This window comes from Gouania willdenowi, chromosome 9 (genome assembly GCF_900634775.1).
Source record: "Gouania willdenowi chromosome 9, fGouWil2.1, whole genome shotgun sequence".
Lineage (NCBI taxonomy): Eukaryota > Metazoa > Chordata > Actinopteri > Blenniiformes > Gobiesocidae > Gouania > Gouania willdenowi.
This window is the reverse complement of record NC_041052.1, coordinates 12,748,394-12,770,799: the sequence shown is the minus strand read 5'-3', so window position 1 is coordinate 12,770,799 and position 22,406 is coordinate 12,748,394. Positions and strand designations below refer to the sequence as shown.

The 22,406-nt window shown below is 37.9% G+C and overlaps 1 protein-coding gene across 5 annotated transcripts in view; it reads right to left on the bottom strand.

The window, feature by feature from the left end:
- LOC114470315 (metal transporter CNNM4) overlaps window positions 1–22,406 on the bottom strand; it is a 52,550-nt gene that overhangs the window by 1,465 nt on the left and 28,679 nt on the right. The window contains exons 6-9 of one of the 5 annotated variants that reach the window (XR_003674859.1): window positions 20,387–20,449; window positions 16,639–16,695; window positions 14,850–15,028; window positions 12,590–12,900 (exon numbers count right to left, since the gene is read on the bottom strand). Coding sequence is in view for 4 of the 5 variants with exons in the window: in XM_028458448.1 (XP_028314249.1) it covers window positions 12,673–12,900; window positions 14,850–15,028; window positions 16,639–16,695; window positions 20,387–20,449 (527 nt within the window). In the remaining variant the exon portion in view is untranslated. Of the gene's footprint in view, window positions 1–10,649; window positions 12,901–14,849; window positions 15,029–16,638; window positions 16,696–20,386; window positions 20,450–20,475; window positions 20,607–22,406 lie in introns of those variants that run through there. The other 4 variants (XM_028458448.1, XM_028458449.1, XM_028458450.1 and 1 more) reach the window with 4 other exon arrangements.

Below are 22,406 nucleotides of genomic sequence, written 5' to 3'. Positions count from 1 at the left end.
TCGTAGTCGTGTCATCGGACTTGCGGCCGCATGTCTTGGACACTCGGGTAAAGAGAGGGGCGGAGCTGCCAACTGATCACCACCTGGTGGTGAGTTGGCTCCGATGGCGGGGGAGGATGCCGGTTAGACCTGGCAGACCCAAACGTATAGTGAGGGTCTGCTGGGAACGCCTGGCAGAGTCTCCCGTCAGAAGGAGCTTCAACTCCCACCTCCGGGAAAACTTCAACCATGTCTCGGAGGAGGCGGGGGACATTGAGTCCGAGTGGGCCATGTTCCGTGCCTCTGTTGCTGAGGCGGCTGATCGGTGCTGTGGCCGCAAGGTAGTCGGTGCCTGTCGTGGCGGCAATACCTGAACCCGTTGGTGGACACCGGCGGTGAGGGATGCAGTCAAGCTGAAGAAGGAGTCCTACCGGGCCTTTTTGGCCTGTGAGACTCCGGAGGCAGCAGACAGGTACCGACGGGCCAAGCGGAGTGCAGCCACGGCGGTCGCCGAGGCAAAAGCCTGTATGGGAGGAGTTTGGTGAGGCCATGGAGAACGACTTCCGGACGGCTTCGAAGAGATTCTGGACCACCATGGTGGAAGTGGCCGGGGAGAGGGAAGTCTGGGCCTCCCTACTGAGGATGCTGCCCCCGCGACCCGGAAACGGCTAAGCGGGAGAAGATGGATGGATGGATGGATGAAGAACTGTAAAAAGTACATCTGAACATCCACAAAAACAATAATACAGGGAATACAATGACCCACAAACCCCTACAAATGTGACAAATTGAGCCAAATTTAGAAGCTAAACTGTAATAAATAGAAACTCCTTAAGTTAAAGGGATAAAATGTAAAATCATACAATAGCGTTTAGAAAAGGGTTCTCAATAGAAATGGGCTACGTGATGCTAACAGCCTGCTTCTTTAGTGCCATTGAGCACGTTGTTGGAAAATGTCCACACACTATGATAATGGTTAGATGTTTACGGATGGGATTATTGTGGTTATGAGGTGTTGAAAGGGAGGAAATACACTATTACTGAACTCTACAAGTCATGGCACGCTGCTGGCACCATCCACCATGTTGGAGGAAGAAGAGTTTATACCAGAGGTAATGCATAATGGTACAGTGAGGAAACACAAGAGATAAATAGTTAGTTAACCAACATGTTATTATAACACATTGTTAAAAAGTAACTTTTCAATGTGGCTTATAAAAATGATGCTGATTGGCTGCTGGGTTGTTTTTCACAAAAGTCTCAGATAGCATCAATCACCCATTGATAAAGCTTTCAAAGATTTTAGAAACAATATCAGTAAAACTAAGTACTTAGTGTAAGTAAACTAAGGCTTTAGGTCTCCTTAAAAATTCCATTACAGCAGAAGTGCGGAAGTACACGTCCAGTGTCTACAGGAAAATGTAACAAACTGCAAAGCCACTTTTGGAAAAGAGAATCTAATTGATGAACAATCAGAAGCAGTTTGTATATATTTGATTTAAATGTGTAAAAAATGAAAATAATCGTTACCAAACACAATAACAAACCCCAATATTGTGAAATCATTAGTACATTTTCACTCGTGCGAGGAATGTGCTGTCAATGTGTGGCACACTTTGTTTGTTTCTGGGTGTGAATAACACGCCTTTACTATTAGTTGACTAATATCGTTTGTCGTTACTATCTTGAGTTTCTTTCTTGTTGAATGAATACACTTTCACAATAGAAACTGGGCATGTTATTGCTCTGAGAGTCTCACACAGGAAAAACAAAAACCTGGATCACAACAACATAGTCGCCGTTGTGATGTAACGACTTTCGTAGTGTGGGCGACACTTTTAATATTCACAGCGATCCTTCAAAAGCTTTTATTTTCAGGTCCATTTCTTTAAAAGTTGTCTACAATTTTATATAAAGCTCGAGCCACATAATATCTGATTTACCTGGAAATGAAGTCAATAAGATGTCAGATCAGATTAAAGAGGAAAAGCCTTTTAGTGGATAATGTGTTAGTTATGTTAAACATACAGTAATCACTGAGATTACAGCTTTCTACTTAGTCTGTGGGTTTTTTAAAAGCAAAACTTGCGCCTTTTGGAAGCTAAGTTCAATAATTTGTAGGTCAAAGGAGGAACAACAGATCTTTAAGCGCTTGTGTATACATACATTTTCTAACCTTCAAAAGCAATGTCATCAAAGCTTCAAATAAGAATGATTCATTTCAATTCAATTCAACTTTATTTGTATAGCGCAATTTACAACAAAGTCATCTCAATGCGCTTATCAAAATATAAAATTCATAATAAGAAAGAAAAAACCCAACAAGATCCACATGAACAAGCATTTAGCGACAGTGGGGAGAAACAACTCCATTTTAACAGGAAGAAATCTCCAGCTGAACCAAGTTCAGAGGTGGCAGCCATCTGCGTCGACTGGTTGGGGTTAGTGAACAGAACAGGATAGAGAGATAGAACATCAGAGTGTTCCAGACTAGTTGAGCCGTGAACAACAGATCAGGAACTGCCATCATCAGCTTCATGACACCTGAAACAGAGCAGAGAGAGAAGGACGAGGAGAAGGCACTGACTGCAGAAAAACATGATACGATAATATCAAGTCAGCCTGCCTTGGCCTTGGGCCTCACTGCCAGTGGACTAGTCAACACTTATTATAAAGGTGACGAATCTCTTCCTGTTTATTGGTAAGCAAACAGCGACTCCAAGGTCTGTAAATGCGACCGTTCACAGACCAGCCCGTATCCGCTCTAGTGGTTATGTTATGTTATGTTATGTTATGTTATGTTATGTTATGTTATGATTCAGTCCTGTTTATGCGGACTGTAAATCATAACCAGCTACATCAGAATTTGAATCTCTTCCCGATCTTTCATTGCTGATGTTTCAATGACCTGGACATCAGTCAATTTCTTTCTTTCATCACCTCACACAGATGACTAAATGTATTAACATGATCAATAAACCTGATACATGTAAAGCTGCAGCTCAATCGAGGTTCTCTACGTCTTTCGCAGCAGACTGCTCCGCATGTAAAGACATGTTTCTCTATCAGATTCCACTCTTCATCTGTCTGACTCTTGTTTTTTCACCTACAGTTCTGAGTTCAGGGGTGGGAGTTTGACCATATTAAGGGATTTTATGCGTGTTTGAAAACCAAAGGTTGATATAAATGACTCCGAAGACAATCCTGAGATGAATTATTGACAAAATTATCCAGCTTATCGCTTCAAGCTACCTTTAGGAATGTGTGTGTGCACGTACGTGTGAGGGTCGCCCTCGCCTTAAGCTTGAGTCAGATGCGATAAGAACACACCTGCCCGGAACTCTTATCTTCATTTCCCATCAGCTATTCTTTTTTATTGCTTTTAGCCTTTTCTTGGATGAACCTTGCAATATTTTAACCTTCAATGATCCCTACTCTCCTTCTAAAAAATAACTCCTAAATTTATTGACAGAAAACTTCTTAAATCATTGAACATTAAACGAAACATGTACAAAATATCTTCTGAAGTATTTAATGGCCTGTTTAGGTTTTTGATACTCATCAGTGTAAACAGTTGTGAAATGACGTAAGAAGACAAATGAACTTAAACGCTCAATTTTCTAAATTAGCGCAAAGAATGTGTTTACTGTACAAACTTAATATGTTTCTATTATACACCAGTTTAATAGGTCATTAAAATTTTTGAGAAGTTATTCTTTTCATATTTTAAAAAAACACGTTTCACATTCTGTGATCTGGGTTTATTTTCCTGTAATATGTACACAGTGGAAAATAACCCTTAGGGGATGGATTGGAAGCTGAAATAATCCACATTTGGCACAGGGCCTGTATGTTTTGTCCTGACACACCCTTCCTGGCTATGCGATGACTTCCCACATCAGGGTAAGTCCCAGTGCAAAAGGCTTTTTATCATCAAACAATGTGTGATTACTGCCCCCGCATTTTCTCTCCTCCTCCTTTGTACGTCCTCCCAACAGGTTTCACAAACAAAATTCCCAGTCGTAACAGGAGCTGCACCTGTGGAGTTTCTGCAGGTTCAAAATTCACCCGACTTCCTACTGACGGCTGAATTGCATTTCCCCTCCCACGCCTGAATCTGTGGTCATTCTGCCTGCAACAACGACGACACATTTTGTCATCCTGTGGCACAGATTGGGTTCCTGAGTGAGTCAATAGAGGAGGAAAAATACAAGATGGATTTTTATTTATTGAACCTTGATAGGATAAGACATTGAAGTGAGGACTGACACAAAAAAAGTAAAGCGAAGTATAAGTAAATAATAATAGGATCAATGGGGTTTATAACAAAAAAAATAAAGAAAATGGTTACTTTTTCCATATTTCCACAAAAATGCACAAAATGACATCAAAAACACATTACACAAAATATACCGTAAATGAACAGAGAATATTAATCAACATGGGAACAAAAATTACCCTAAAACACACACACAAAAAAAATAAACAACACAAATATGACAGAATGACAAAAAATATACAGTAAGAACAAAAATATACAAAATCATTTAAAAAAAAAAAAAAACCCTCACAAAATGAAAGAAAACAAATGCACACAATGACTCTTAAAACACATGAAACAAACACAAAAACTCCCAAAATGAGAGAAAAATATACAAAATGACAAAATCTTATACAAAAGGAAGACAAAATTCTACCTATAAAACAAAAGGAAGACAAAATTCTACCTATAAAGCAAAAGATCTGTCTGTGTGTGGCTCAACTACAAACAGAGCTGAGACTTTCAACACGGCTGCTGCTTGGTTCAAAAGTGTGCAATGTCGGATTTGTTTGGACTTCAACGATGCCGATAATGAATTATTTCATAACATTGTCCACCAGAGCCTTTGCTGGCTTTGATCAAGCGGAACAGCTGGCTGGGTTAGAGGCAGCCTGTAGGCGCACCAGAGCCAATCACTTTGTGGGCAGGGCGGACGGTGTCCGGCTGGGGGCAGCCTGTCCTGGGTGGAGGCGCCGCGGCGGCCCAGGGCTGCGGCACCGCGTGTGTGTGTTTAATTCAGAACTTAATTTGCATTAGGAATTAAATAATTACAAGGTCAGTTTAAAGAGGATTTAACTTTTATTCTGAATTAAAGAGGAATTAAAGCTCCCATGTAAACCATCTATCTCATCTGGATCAGTGATCCCGATCATGGTACTATGATCATTAAGACTTTAAAGGCTTGGCAGATATTGACATCTCTATTAATAACAATACAGTAGGTCCAAATGAATGGACATCACATTTCTTCAAAAACACTGCCATGAACTGCACAATCCCAATGCAATCTGGATGAAACTTGATGGGGTTACTGAGAAACCAACTCGACAAAAGTCATATTTCAAAAGTTCAGTCAATTACGAACTGAGATATAATTTTTTGAAATATCGCCAATGATGAGAGTTAGGGATTTTTTAATTATTGAAACTGATCCAGAATCAGTATATTGATCTGGATCCTTTCCAAAATGTAATGGAATCTTCCTCCAGATGTGTAAAGATGACTTAAAGGAGTGGTCAGTGATATATGTGTATATACACAGTATATACTATGCAAAAGCACACAGAATGAGAATTAGAATTGGGTTTTGGATTAAGTAACTAGGAAAAGTTATCAGTTGATGACCAATATTTTTTGGAGGTTATGCTCAGCCCGATTGGAGAGCTGTATTTTCTTTCTTTCTTTTTTTTTTTTTAAGAATAAACCTCTTGAATTTCAACTAGTTTTCTCTTTTGATCACTTTAAACAATACTAAAACCATACCAAGGATCCGGGAAGACAAGAAGGACCCTCAGACGTCAAAGGAGAAGATAAAACAATTCCTAGATGTGTAGTGAACTAAACAGTTCTGCTTCAGTGCAAGAAACGGAATAAATCAGGACAATCCCAAAGTTCTATAGAGAAATATATCTCATATTTATTTATTAATAACTTTCTTTGTCTTCAAAAGTCATTAAGACTGAAATTATAAAACAGTATTTACAGCGTAATTCTCTGTTTTTAAATTAAAGCATGCCAGAGAGAATGAAGAACAATCATCACTTTCCCTCTGAAGGCCCCATCGCTCCATTCGCCCTGTTCCCAAAAAATGAAATCATGACAATTAAAAAATATCAAAATAAAAAAATGGTTGAGCACAATCACTGACACTTTTCTGAGGTACAAAACATAACCGCACTCGATTTTTTTTTTTTTTTTTTTACATCATTTCACACACACACACACACACACACACACACACACACACACACACACACACACACACACACACACACACACACACACACACACACACACACACACACACACACACACACACACACACACACACATAACACAAACAAACCCAGTATAAGTCAGAACAGGTACACAGTGAGTGACCACAACAATCTGTACAACAAAACAAAGAAGCCACTTTTAAAATTGGAGCATAAAGGCAACAAATCGCTGACTCAGTAAAAGCCACAGACGTGTGAGAGGAAATGTGAAATGAAAAAAAAACAAAAAAAACCAAACCAAACAAACCCCAGTCAGGTCTGGGAGAAGTTGGTTGAGTAATCCTGGTAAGTGACGATGTTGCAACAACGACACCAGCAATTTTGGCAAATCAGTCGCTCTTTGGAAAAACACTGCTTTGTTCAACACAGGAGTGAAATCAAAGCTCCTGTTTGGGCTTCAGTCAGTGTGTGAAAGTTTAACATGGCCTGGATGTGGTTATTATTCAGTTACAAAACATTTCGAGATGATCAGCCATCTACAATCAAGAATTAAGTCCAAAACTTTATTTATCCTGAAGTTTAGAAAAGCAAACTACTCTATTTTACAGTTTTCCCATACTTATTGTATTTGTTTAGAAAATATACAATTTCATTGGCTTAATATTGCTCAGATTTGAAATATTCTGATGTAATATGTGAGGTTTTTTTTATTGCTGCAGGCAAATAAATTGAAATTAAGATAACAGTTTAGTCTGAGTGAAGTAACTATACAGTTTTTTTTTTTTTACTTTTATGATTGTGTTGACTATTTTATGCTTATTTTCCTCTTCAACAGGAACCAAAGTGTGACTGTCTGTTGTGTAGCACCTGATTTCTCATGTGTTCATTCATTGGTCAGAGTTTATCACAAGTGATGCATTGAGGGAGTGAATGAAGAGTCACTCCATTTGAGCTTCCTGCTATATTATATCACCTTACCTAGGAAAAAACTACAGTACTTAGTTATTCTGTCAAAATGGGATGTGAAACACATTTTTTTCCATACATCACATTGTTCACTTTGCCTTTAACATGTTATTTAAAGGACAATAAAAGTTGTTTTGAAAGCCTTTCTGTTGGTATTTTTCTAATTATCTTCTATCATGAGTATAAAAGTCTCAGTCAGCTGTTTGTGAATTGAAGACTGCCTCAGCTCTTAAGACAGGAATAAAAAAATTAATCTAAAAAAAAATCTGAGATTTTATCCTCCCCATTCATTGGTTTAATCGCTTTTCATTTCCAAACCAAATTAAAATATTAATTTATACATACTGGCAAAAAAATATTGCTCAACGTGTATGTGCAGTTCCTCCATTCCATTATAGGAACTCAAATTGACATTAATACAGCAGATAAATATATTACATTTATTTTAGTCTTTCCCTGTTGATGTGGAGTAACTATCACGCAAAAAGAGCATTTTGTTGTATTAAAAAAAACAAAAAACAAACTTGTTTTAAATATGAAAGAAAGAAGATGACGTTTTGGATTAAAGTACAGGACAGAATGATAAAATATTTGACCATTTATAAATGTAGGTCAAAAAATTCCATTAAAAAAAGAATATTTGGTGGTTATTTGAGGGAATTTTGGGAAAAATAATTTGTAGAATTAAGGGAGACCGTGGCTCAGGTGATAGTGGATCGTCTTCTGATAGAGAGGTTGGGGGTTCAATCCCAGTACCTGACTATGTGTCGAAGTGTCCTTGGGCAAGACACTGAACCCTAAGTTGCTCCCAGTGGTCGACTAGCGCCTTGTCCTGTCCCACTGGTGTGTGATTGGGTGAATGAGCTGATATGTAAAGCGCTTTGAGACTGCTTCAGTGTGGTGATAAAGCTCTATATAAAATCAAGTCCAAGTAAATTTTGCATCTGTGGGAAATTCCTGTCCGGTCATTTGTGAAATGTATGTTTTACCACCGGGAGATTGAGAAACTCTTTAAAAAGACATTTAACTCACGAGCTTGGGTTTCAAAATCCTGCTGGAAACAGGGAAACAAGTCCTCTGTGCTTCCTCCTTTTCAGAAGCGGGAAATTAAAAGCTGACACGACTGATGGTCAAGGATTTTTTTTTTTAAAGTTCCCGTTACCTCAAACAACAATTTTTTATTTTACTTAAATGGCCAAATAAGTAGCCTTACATCAAAATAAATACCCTTTGAAAGTAGTTTCCTTATCTGCTGCTGGATTGGCAGCCATCCTAAATGAACACACCTGAATCTAATATAAAATGTAATTATCAGGGGCTGCAAAGGGTCTGATAACGAACTATTGATAGCTTTCAGGTGTGTTTGAGCTGCTAAAAAAGCAGTACAGCAGCTCTACATTATAGCTACTCCTCATGCACTACATAACCCAGAATGCCTTTCAGCTCAGACATTGAAAGCTGTGAATAATAAAATAATCTGTAAAGTGGCCACCAGCAGGGGAAGGTCCATGTAAAAAAAAAAAAAAAAGTGTCTAAATCAATGATTTTAGTGTCTAAATCAAGTTACACCATCAAACATGAACGTCCGAGATTGTAAAACAATGAATTGTGAAAGCTCTCTCCTCTGAAAGTGCAATGACATTAACAGTGGAGTGTACGCAGTGCACAGTCATCAAATGTAGCCATGCCCAGCTTTGAAAATGGATACCCAAACAGAACCAGTGAAAAATCTCACATTGACGCCTCCCCACCCCTAAAATATCTCAACAAAAATCTGTACACATTAAAAAACACACACGCACGCACGCATTACATTGAATAAATAAAATAATCTGATTTCTACTTTCATTTTGGGAGGTGAGCAGGCTTCCCTCATTTGGTTTTTCTTACCATCAGGTTATTTTTGGTCTCTTTCGCACTCACACAAAATGGCGGCGCGAGCAAACGCAACGGTCAGGCACTCCTCCGTCACTATCAGCAGAAATAGGGAAAACCTCTTCCTCTCGGGCCAAAATCCTTCAGCTACGAGGCTTTAGGATTATATGTATAATGTATTTCTTGTATATATTTTATGTTTTATTGTACAGTACTTTGGTCAAACCTTGTTTGTGTTTAAACATGTTTTTATAAATAAATGGAAATAGGAATATACGTCCATCGATTCCATTCAAAACCATTCTGGTGGAAATCACTCGTTCCTCAGCGTTTCCTGCCTAATGCCTGCTCAATCAACAAGATGGACAATATACGTTCATGGACTAACTGTCATCAGACGGCCAGCTGTGTTATGGTTATTACAAAGACCTGGCTACATGGAAACATCCCAGATGTAGCGGTGGAGCTAGCTGGCTGTAGCCTCTTCAGAGCCGACTGAACAACCGACTCTGGGAAGACGAGAGGCGGAGGTGTGTGTGTTTGTCAATAACCTGTGGTGCACAGATTGTCAAGAGACACTGCGTGTTATCTGTGTCTGTTTTTGTGTCACTTTCTGTTCAGAAATCCTAACACGCCTTCAAGGACGCACTGCATCTACTAAAGATTTTTCATTTTACTTAAATGGGCAAACAAGTGGTCTAAAATAAATGGGCAACTAGTGGTTAAGGACAGCGGGCTTGTAATCAGGGAATCACTGGTTCGACTCTCACCTGGGCCATCACTGTGGGATGTTGATGAATGAGTGGTGTGTCAAATGCAGAGAACAAATTTTATGTATATATCTGACGAAAAGGATTAATTATTATTTAAATTCACTTTTCAAAGTAGTTTCCTAATCTGCTGCTGGATTGGGAGCCACCATGAATTAACACACCTGAATCTAATCTAAATATCTAATTATCAGGGGCTACAGCATCTGTCCTGATGTGGAACACTGACTGCTGAAATGTAGACCTTTTTACCAGCCCCGCAAGTTCAGTGCCATCTATATCATGGCTGTATACGTGCACCCTCGGGCCAACGCTACGGTTGCCATGGGAACTTTGTGTAACGTCATCGCCAGGGAATAGAATAGGTATCCTTAGAGCACTTTTGTTGTGACGGGGGATTTTAACCGCACCAATATGAAAGACGTGTTACCCAGGTTTTACAAAAACTTTAAGGGAAAAATAAAACTCTTGACACACAAACATATCTGGAGCATACAAAACCAGTGTGCCCCCACCTGGGACAGTCTTATAATTTCTCCATGTTTTTAACACCAGCCTACAGTCCAATCATTGCCACAACAAAGCCTAAGATAAAAACCGTACAGATATAGAGGAAGGAGGACACTTCATCACTCCAAAACTGCTTTGATGACACAAAATGGAAAGTTTTCATGAACTTGGACATTGAGCCGTACTCCTCCACAGTGTTAAAAAGACAATCACAGTGTTCTCAAACCAGAAGCCCTGGTTCAAGAACACAGTCCGCAATGCTGCACTCAGACAGATCCGGGGACACCTACAGGCAGGCCAGAGCTGCACTAACCAGGGGCATCAAAACTGTAAAAAGAGGCAGTATAAAGAAATAGTTGAGGATGATTTCCAGGGAAACAACAGCTCAGACATGTGGAGAGGAATCTGGACCCTCACAGACTACAAACAGCATTGTTCTGCCTCAGCAATAAAGCTTTTAAGTGACAGTAAACATCCACACACACTAAAATTGGACCTAAAAAAAAAAAAGTCATTGTGCACCTTTTTTTCCCTTTCAGCAGTTCAAAAAAAGGGCGTCACGAATAACGTACCTACACATTCAGAACGTTGATGATTGTCAAAAAACTAAAATAAAAATTTAAAACAAATCACAATACAGACTGGCTGTCTATTATCAGCAGGAAATCTCTTTACAACTCGGGTTTCAAGGCTCTATATACGTATATACAGGCATGTGCAAGAGGAAGAATAACCCTGAGGACACCATTGTCATCTCTGCAATAGTGCAGCACGCATTTGATTCGAACAAATACCTGGTATAAGTGGGCAACATTGGGCAAAAAAAAAAGAGGGGGATTTCGTTACAGATTTTTGGATCTCACGCAGTAGAATTTGATGGGATGTCACATGTGCAAACCTCCGATTCTAATCTGGATAATCTCATCGTGGTCATTGAGTGTAATTCCAAGTCGAAGAGTCTCCCCTGGACGCACATGTCTGTATATATATATCTACATATATATTTATCTATGTACAGAGTTCAACCCCCAACTTCAGTTCCATTTATATAAATACAGTCCCTGGGGGTTCTGTGTCCCTCCCCCTCAGAATGCATCAATAAACACATCACTAGGAGTTTCTACAGGTCATAGGTTACGTTCTTTCGCTTCTGTCGACATGCTGGGCTCGTCTTTGTCTTCTAGCTGTATGGATGCGGTGGGAGGGGGTGGAGGTGACGGCAGGTCAGTTTTAAAACCACACTTGCATGTATGTACATCATAAAAGGACTGGAGTGTGGGGAAGGGGGCGGAGTCTCCCTGAGTCTCTGACTGGAGGTCCTTGGACTGGAAGCGATACAGAGGAAGAAGCGCAAGTTGAAACTTGTCTGAAGGTTTGTGGGCTGAGTGGCTGACTTGGAATACATGCGTTTACAGTTTAAAAAAAAAAGAGGATGAGGTGTTGTATTTGGATGCACACTGATGAGTCAAAACAAGTCAGAAAATTCCAATAAAGATCAGATTATTCAGGCTAAAACTACCTCGACTTGAAAACCAGTTCACAGGGTCACAGGACGCTGACAGAGCACCAGTCCGCCACAGAGTTACCTCATTTGTAAGGCACTGCTTTTCATTTCTTTCGGCCACAAACGACCAGTCACACGTTTGACTGTCCTGTGGCCAGGTGTGTAAAGGATGAGCTTAACCAGTTTATCCAAACAGTGACACCTGGTGGTTCTCTCACAAAATGGAAACAATAGAAACAGAATGGATAAAGTTGCTTAAGTGAAATTTCTCCCATAGTCCTATTTAAATGCAAAAAAAAAAAACAACAACTCATGGCATTTGTAGAGATGGAATCTATTAGTATAAAACTATAATTAAAACCAAACGGAGCATTAGCCGACACTTTATTAACAATTAGAGATATTTTAAAAAAAACAAAAAAAAAAAAAAAACAAGAAACTGCTTAAAATAATTAAAACTCTGGTTAGGAGGCATTCTGTACTGTATTTAATAAACTACAACCAAACCCCACCAGGAGGTGCTGAAGCTGCCATTATTCTCTCTGCCTCGTCACCAATACCAGATGTTGACTTGCAAAGTCTTTACTTCCTTTAGTTTTGACTCAGCAGTGTGACTTGTGTTGGATTCGTTAGAATTATCGCAAAGATCTGCAGGCACAGGTCCGTCTCTTTGCATCTTCACTCAACCACATACAAATACACAATCCTCCTTTTCCTCCGCACATACCCGAGCAAACCAAGTGCATGTGTGCAGGCATATAGCGGAAGATCAGGCAGGTTGGGATGGCGGCGTGGAGGGGAGGAAGGGGGTCAAACGTTATTTTCCAGCTGGCTGTGGTGGTTGGTTGTGTGCGGTGAGTTCTGCTCGTTGAGGAGGAGAAGCGTCATCTCATCCGGCCCGTTTTCCAACGGGTTCTGGCTTTCAGGGTCTGTGATGTTGGCGAGGGGAGTCGTCTGGTTGTGTCCGGACTCTGGGGACTGAGGCGTGCTGTCCAGACGCGACGTCATCAGGCCGTTTTGGTATTGAGCTCGTGTGATCTACGGGAAGGAAGGAGATGGAAACGTTATGGGGTTTGTCTTCAGTAGGAGGCGGAAAAAACACTCGTGGTGTGAAGCTGGGTGTGATGGTCCTGTGTGAGGTTTATCACAAGCGTCTCCAGCCACTTTGGTTTGCTTCATTTAAATTATTTTACACTTGTCTTACCGTATTTGAGTTACTGTGTAGGAGTTTGGGGAAAAATGTACAGAACTAACATCCAACAGTTATTCATAATGCAAAAAAAAAAAAAGAGCCATCAGGATTGGATTATTCTTCAACATAGCAGATTTTAAACTCCCAGACCTCATCCAACTCAAAACTGTCCAAATGATACATAAAGCACTTCCAAAACAGTTGCAGAAAAGATTTCCAGAGAGAGAAGGGGAATATAATTTAAGAGGAAAACGACATTTCAAGATGCAACGTGCTAGAACAACAATGAAAAGGATGAATTATTAAATTATGGAAGTGCCGAAATGATGAAATAAAACAAAGCAGCATCATAAACCAGTTGAACAAGCTTTATAAATCATATACCGTACAACAACAATTTTACCTAGGATGTATATGTATATAATAGTATAAAATATATTAATACTCAAACATGAGAAAAGGTATATATTGTGATAGAGCATATTATGAATTTAAATATTGCCACTATATTTTGTATTATTTCAAATTCAATTGATGACATTTGTGTAGTAGTGTATAATGAGCAGTAAAATATTAATATTATGTACATGCATGTGTATGTACTGTATGTATGTGCATACATGTACAGACCCTTTCCAAAAAATTAGAATATCATGGAAAAGTTGTTTAATTTCCATAATTCCATTCAAAAGGTTAAACTTTCATAGATTATAGATTCAGGGCCCACAATTTAAACGATTTCAAGTATTTATTTGTTTATTTTTACATAAATTGGGCTTCCAGCTCATAAAACTCATGAAAACAGGAATTCAAAAATTTAGAATACTGTGAAGAAATCACCATTTACTTCTCAATTTTTGCAGAAAAAAGTGAGAGCATTGCAACCCAAATCATGACTGACTGTGGATATTTCACACTGGACCTCAAGCAGCTTGGGTTCTAATCCTCAGCCGTCTTCCTCCAAACTCTTGGACCTTGATTCCAGAATGAAAGACACGCTTCACTTTCATCAGAAAAGAGGACCATAGACCACTGGCCAACAGTCCAGTCCTTCTTCTCCTCTTTTTTTCTGCAAAAACTGAGAAGTAAATGGTGATTTCTTCATAGTATTCTAATTTTTTAAATTTCTGTTTTCGTGGGTTTTATGAGCTGGAAGCCCAAATTATGTAAAAACAAACAAATAAATACTTGAAATTGTTTAAATTGTGGGCCCTGAATCTATAATCTATGAAAGTTTAACTTTTTGAATGGAATTATGGAAATTAATCAACTTTTCCATGATATTCTAATTTTTTGGAAAAGGTCTGTATATGTATGTTTGAACCGACACCATTTTGGCTGATTAGTTGGACAATTGAGTGTGGTTTGTTGTCATGTGCCTGTGTTAACATCGTGTCAGGATGGCCGAGTGGTCTAAGGTCATAGACTCAAAGATTTTTCCTTCCGCTGGTGTGGGTTTGAGTCCGGTGTGGTGTCGAATCCCACTTCTGACATTTATTTTTTTTTTACATATTAAACACAGCAAATTCCACCTTTAAAAATGCATAAACAAAAATAAAAGAAACATTTTAGGTTATTTCCTAGGTTAATGTTAGGGATAGGGTTAAAGTTTCATTTATTCAGACTGACAGTTGGCAGTCCAGACATGTCGGGAAATCAAAGTAAATTGTCTGAATAAATTAAACCTTAACATATTATTTAAAAGAAAAAAAAGGTAAAATTAAGTTGCTGGAGTTAAATCTAAATGCACCGTGTGGGACAATGATACATTGATAATATCTATAATAGATCCAACCTTGACAAACTGCACGTCGGTGAGAGCTCGAACATAGAAGTCAGGCGTGTACTGCTGAACGGGGATGATGTTGTTGATCTGGCTGTTGCTGCCGCTGATGGAGAGAGACTCCGTCCGATCAGCTCCACTCAGGGAGGCGGTGCGGTTCAACCCACTGATGTGTGACGGAGAACGAAACTCTGCACACAAAATGAAGAAAGAACATGTTGGTAACGGACTCCACTCAAAAGTGTGTTCAAGTGATAACCGTCTTTTAGATTGTCCTGCATACTAAACACTACAAAAGCAAATCACATGATCCTTCATGTAATGATGTGAAATCATATCAAAAGAGGCCTTGTAAGTACTAGATGCAGTGCGTCCTTGAAGGCGTGTTAGGATTTCTGAAAAGAATAATTAGTGACACAAAAACAAGACACACACATACGCAAATGTCAGAAAAATGCAAAGTGAACCAAGTCTTAGTCGGCGGGATGAAGGAGGAGCGAGTCATGTTATTTCAATCAATATCTGCATCACATCTAAAACTCAATGGCACGCGTCAGGTGTCTACATCTACACGAGCATTCTGTGTGTTAATCAACACGAGAATGATTCATTCCTCTACAGACGAGTGTTGTTGGACTAAAAGTGGTGCATGCTGCCCACAGAAGTGGAAGTAACACTCAAGTTCAATGACATCAGAACAAAAATCCTTAAACTCTCGTTAAAACACAAAAAAACTCTAATCCCTAAAAAAGTGAACTGTTATTTGGTGCCCTTTGTGGGCTATTAAGGTATTGCACCCAGGACTGGCTACAGGATTAAACATGTTTAACAGATACTTTATTCCCTCAAAAAAAGATTACATTTGATAACACAAGGGGGAATAAATGCCAGTTGTGCTCATTTTTAAGGATGTCCCGATACAGCTACTTTAACTTCTGATATGATACAAATATTACAGCTTTGGATATTGTGCAATACTGATATTGATCAGATGGGATTTCAGCATGAATCATACATACTTTCAATACTTACTTTGTGTGTCGAATGTTAGAAAAGGTTTAATCAAGTGACATTAGTCAAAATGAGTCAAACCAAAGTCAGCAGCAGTAGTTATGAGTAAAACTGACCCATTGGTTCTTAACCAATGGGTTGCACAAACTTTAACCAGCTTAAACTTAATAATATTTTACAATTGAATAAAATAAATGAAAACTAAATTAGAAGACACTGACAAATAACCTCAATAAATCCAATAAAAAAAAACATGTATTGAAGTGCTAATATTAGAGATTTACTCTTTTTTTTGGTGATATTGGATCGATATTAGATATTAATATTGGATCGAGACACCCATACTATTTTCAGCATCATATTTTCATAAGAATTAATATTCTAGTGTGGGGATTCATTCTGATTGGGTCATAGTGGACTTAATTAGGAATAGATGATCAAAATACTAAAAGGAAAATAAATATAAAATTTGCCTAATACTGGCAGAACTTTCTATGGTTGTGGTATCAGGTACTATTATGGGATGTTTTTTCTACCTAACCAGGGTAGCTACCGGTATATAGAAAGGCAGATAAAGTGTGTAGAGTTGAGTGAACCTTGTTTTGTTAAGTTTCTTGATCCTAAGGACATTACAGCACATTTTTTAGCACACTGAAACATCATCCAGACATTTGACTTTCCATCCACAGCGTCTCATTTCATCTACACTACAGAATCTTCCACACGTGTCACTCACACACACTCATCTCCAGTCACGGATGCAGGCTTGTTACAAGGTGTGTGTTATTACCAGTTGGCGTGAGTCGTCCAGCGGGGTGCCTCAGTGAGTCATAGGAAACAGTTTTACCTGGACACGTCAGCGGCATTAGCTTCATCAACGTCAACTAGTCTACTCAATTCTATCTAGTGACTAGTAGTTAGATTTCATTGTATTAGTTAAGAGCTTTGATTTTAGTTTTTAAAATCTAAAAACATTAAAGATCCAGCAGGCGCCGTTTGATTTCATCCCTTATTTAAAGCCCACCACAACATGATTATCATCCTATGCTAGTTAGCATTAGCAACAGGAGAAATATAAGTAAAGGTTGGTTGGTTTGACAATTAATGCATGTTTGTGTCTGGAGCTTTGTTTTTTTTAATATATTGATAATAAACATGCATACACAGGTTAGCTAAATCTCTTAAGTTCATTTAACTTCCTTGAGTCAAAAACTGTGAAATATCAAACCAACCAAATACATGTAGTGTGCTCTTTATTCCATTAACAGTTTATATACTGAAGCAAAACAAAAATATTAAAACATATTTATATATTTTTTTCTCTCCACGTCAGCATTTGTCTTAGACTTGTTAGACCTCGATAGGAAATTATTCAAGGAGCCATTTCTTTAGACGTACCATACTTTTGACACTAGGTGGCAGAAATGTGGTAGTTATCAAATAATACAACTTAAAAGCGGCTTATTTGGTTACGTAACAATGACACAAAATGTAACAAGACCCGAATTGTTATTTGAAAAAAAAAAAAAAGATTTAATAAAACCCAAAATGTAATAACTGGTCAATAATGTGACAAAAGTGCTGAGGCCAAAATGTAAAAAACAAAAAAAAATGTGATAAAAACCTAAAATTTTTACAACTGCTCAATGATGTAACAAGATGCCGAGCCCAAAATGTAAAAACTTTAAGCGTTATTACATATATTAAAGCCTTATGGGGAACCTTGACATTGACACTTACCTTCAAATAAATATATATAAATAGAAAGTTTATAGAGCGTCTTGCTACATTACTGACTAAATTTAACATTTTGTGTTTTATTACCTTATTTTTTTTTAAAAAATTTTTTTTTATTACATTTCGGGCTCAGCACTTTTGTTACAATATTGAACAGCCATTACATTTCTGGTTTTATTACAATTTTTTAATAATAATTCAGGACTTGTGACATTTTGGGTCGTTGTTACATAACCAAATAAACTATTTGATAACTACCACATTTCTACCAACAAGTGCCAGAAGTATGATACGTCTAAAAAAAAAATGGCTACTTGAATAAATCTTTTTTTTTTTAAAAAACAAAACTTCTTTTCTCACCTTGGCAAACACTTGAACCTAATTTTAGGTCCCAACCCACAAGTTGAGAACCTCTGCCCTGTAATGAATTCCCCCACTGGATCTTTAAGCATTGTAGGTGTGAGAGGTTTATGGTTAGCCTACCTGTGATGAGTTAGTGTGAATAAAGTTATTATGGATGAATGAAGTGACCCAGTTCCAAAACAACAACTTTCACTACAAACCTGTGAGATCTTCACAACACTAAAGGAGTAAAGTGGTGCTTTTTGGAGCTGGGCAGTGAAATTATAAGTCTATGATCTAATAAGAAAGCTAATGATTTTTAATTATTAAACCACTGGTTCTCAACTGCTCTTGGATCGGGACGCAACTCCTCCTAAAAATAACAAGCCATGGCCTAAACCTAGAAAACTGTTCAAATGTGAACGTGAAATAATCAAGATTATAATAGAGCAACATTAGAAAAAAAATGTAATGTACACAGTAAAACATTTAAACTCTAATTATTTTCTATGGAGCACAAATATTTCCTTGAGTACTAAACTACTACCCCATTATTTAGACAATAATAAACAAAGTGCAACAAAAAAATAAAAATGCGTTACTACTTAATCACTGAAAAAGTGTAATTTATTGGACCTTTTACCAACACAATGAGATTCACCACCAATTGTTAGAGATGTTGATTTCTGATATAAAGATTTTATTTTAAAGGATACAAAAATATCCTTCAAAATAAGAGGACAGTTCTCTTTTCTTGACCAAGGAAAGACCTGCGACCTACTGTAAATATGTCTGTGTCCCACTTTGGTGTTCTGACCCACAAGTAGAGAACCACTGGATTAAACAGTATTGATGTAAGAAAGAGGAACATAATTACTAAAATTAGGTTGGAATAAACAATCACCCCAAAGCGTTACGTTTTTTTTTTAGCCGACATAAAAATGGTGACGTAAAGAAACGAGAGAAATAACTTGACGCTACGCGGAAGCATCTTCTGTAGCTTTGGTCGTTTAAAGATGAGACCACTTGATCCTTGCAGGGGATTCACATCCCACCCTCTTCTTTAAAAGCTCAGACAATCATTTCCTATTCCTCTGGTTTAAAGCCAGTTTTGCACTAAAAACACTAAGTTTTTAGTAATTCTCTCATAATAACTCAATTTGAACAAAATTTATGAAGGTAAATATATATTGGGAAAATAGGAAAATAGAATGTGATGTGAGAAGTTGAAGGAAACATTTCTACAGGTACTAGGGCTGGGCAAAAAAATAAATCAATTTAATCGATTTATTGAATTTGTAGGAAAAAACCATTTTTATTTTGCAAATTTGAGTTTAAAATATATATATATATATATATATATATATTTTTTTTTTTTTCCCATTTTCATTCCATCCTTGTGAGTTCCTGTGGTGCAATGTGAGCCAGCCCCCTCTTTGTTTAACCTTTTAATTGTAATGTTATATGTTATAAAATATGTAGTTATCTGATTTCTCAATCAAAATTGAAGCTATTGTGAAGTTGCTGTTGCACTTTTGCTTAAACCTGGGTTAAAGCTTGAAATTGTTGAATGACAGAGCCTTATTTACTTTTTATTTTGGGATTGTTCTATACATTTTACCTCCTGAGGACAATCACAGCAATAAAGTTGCACTTTTGATATCATATCTGATGTTGGCAGTCATTTTTAACTGCATGGATCTGAGATTTTTTTTTAGCGAAAATCCCCCAGCCCTATCAGGTACAAATTAGTTTTGCTATGACTGTAAATATCAGTATATACTTTTGTAAATATTTTTTTCTGTGACTTCATATTCAGATCACGCACGTGTGAATATTTTCTTTGGGTTTAATTTTAACTTTACCGGTTCACATTTCTTCCCATCATAAAAATAAATAATATTTTTATACAAGTTAAAATGTTAACATGCATGTACACATGTTTTTCCTTCAAGTTCTCGCATCCGATTCTACAAGTTCTCTCCAATTTTGCAAAAATATCTACCTTCTTAAAATATAGTGCAATAATCTGCATGTACAGCAGGTGGCAGACATGAGGTAGTGTAACAGCAATGAGGAAAAGCTCAAGGACAACAACACCTAGTGTTTTTGAGTAAGTGTGGGGAAGTTAAACAATAGTTTAGGCTGCACGTGTTTGTTTTGAAATTAAATCCAGTGTCAGTAAAAATATTACCTTAGACTTATCTTAATAATGTATGCATTCAATGGTAATATTAGATATAAAATAACTGCAGAAAGAAGAAGAAAAAAAAGATGATACGCGCAAATAAGTCTACACAAATCCCTTTGGAGAAACAAGTCTCCTTAAAGTCCTTGAGCATGAGTGAAGAAACCTTACCCATGACCTACTATTAAACCTTTCAGGAATCTCGTTCCCCCTCTGTTATCAGATGTTCATTAACCCTGCCTTACAGCACCCAGACATGCCGGCGTTTTACCTGGCAACCGAGAGAACAGAGAAAACCTCTTAAAGGAGAGGAGGCGAGGACGAGGTACAGCCACTGAGAGGAGAGAGGGAGGTGGGGAGGGGAGGGAGGGAGGAGATGAATGATGGGACACAGGGGAGGGAGAGGGAGGACAGTCAATGAGAGCAAAGGGAGACAGATCTGTTTCCAGAAAGGACCAGGACATGCACCACCATGATGAGATGCTGCTCCGCTGAAAGAACATCACATCAGGTTACACGCTGTTTGGAGATGAGGTGGAAATGGGACCACTAACTGTTACGGAGCCTTTTCTGGACGTTGACTGGGTCAAACGATTGATGAAGTGAATAAATGTGGCTCATGAAGAACAGAAGGTCAAGCAAATATAAAAACATGCTTCACAAAAGTCTCCTCGACACCTAAAAGACTAAAGTATGAAATGAGCTGAGGAAAAAAGGCCAGGAATCAATGTCTGTTTTATTCTGAAAGCTGCATTTTAATCTGTCGTAGTTTATTGTTGTTAAAGTTATAAATAGCCATGAAAAGGTTGAGACCAACACAAAAATGCATCATCCAAAGACAAAAACTTGGACTTCCTTAAACCTTTGCATTATTCTCAATTTTTTGCAATGTAAATCAGCACTTAATGCAATAAACAAGTACAGTGTGTGTGTGTGTGTGTGTGTGTGTGTGTGTGTGTGTGTGCGTGTGTCAAAAGGAACTAAAAGGAGAAATGATTCCATCAGTGAAAGACAGAAGTCACAGTATTGTTTCACTTCCCCATAATGAACACAAGTCCCTACTTGTGCTCTCGAAGAACTCTTCATTTTTCAAAAAATTTACCGAAGTTAGGGCAGCTCAATTAATTAAATTAAATAAATATATTTTTTGCATATGTTTTATTCGCTAAATAAAACAAACCCACTATTTCGTACATCTGCAAATAATGAAGCTCGGCACACACATGTTATTAATACTAACTTTGAGTTGTTTAATTCATGCACATGCAAACTCCTCCCCTCCGCCCCGCCCCCTCAAAGCCAAAGTTCGCCTGCAGGCCAACACGAGGAAAGTTGTTGCTCGTGGTCTTGAAACAAGGCAGGAGAAACGCATCAAAAATGCTTGGTAAACTTCTATGGGAACACTGTGTTTAGTTTTGTGCAATAGTGAACATTCATTATTTTAGTGTGTTTAAAGGGGACATATTATGCTAAATCCACTTTTTTAGTCCTTAAATGCATTTTGCTGTATATTTAGAGTGTTTAGAAGTACACAAAAGTTCAAATTAATCTCTTAAGGTGCTCTGTTGATATCTTCAGATTCTGTTTTGGTCATATTTTTCAATCTGTTTTGATTTTTCTATTCTCTATTACGTTTTTTGAACAATAACATCACAGTATTTGCAGCGGAACTGCCAAATTAGGATATCGACTCCAGGCCCAACACTTCGAGCAATCCACCATTTTTATTTCTCGCTTTTATTTTGTAGTCCAAGCTCAAGGATACCAAAATGTTTGGTTGTTGGATGTAGTAACCCACACGCTTCATTACACCGTCTCCCAGCATCAGAACCCTTTCGAAGTGTCTGGTTGAGTTTTATTTTTCACGGAAATGTACCCACATCTGTGGGTAAGGTCATTTCTGTGTGTGCAAAGCACTTCAAGGATGACTGCTTCGCCAGTATAAAGAAGGATTTGCAGAAAGACTTTGTCTGATTGAGGGTTCAATTCCTTCTATCTTAGGAGACGACGAACAGAGCACTTCGGTAAGCTATAAAAAAATGCTAAAAAGTGTGATAAGACGTACCTGTCATTGTTTTGTTAGCATTAGCAGTTGCACCGTCTTCATATGTTAGCGCTGTGTGCTCGTTTTAGATCCTGGATGATATGGCCTACGTGATTTAATTTAAGTCTAAAGTTTTCATTAGTCATTTCATTTTGCCGTTTTTGTCTCTGAAAAGACTGTATTAAAATGCATTTCGTGACGTTAGCTTGGCGCTAGCGTTAGCTCACTTGTTAGGGTTCTGCAGGTT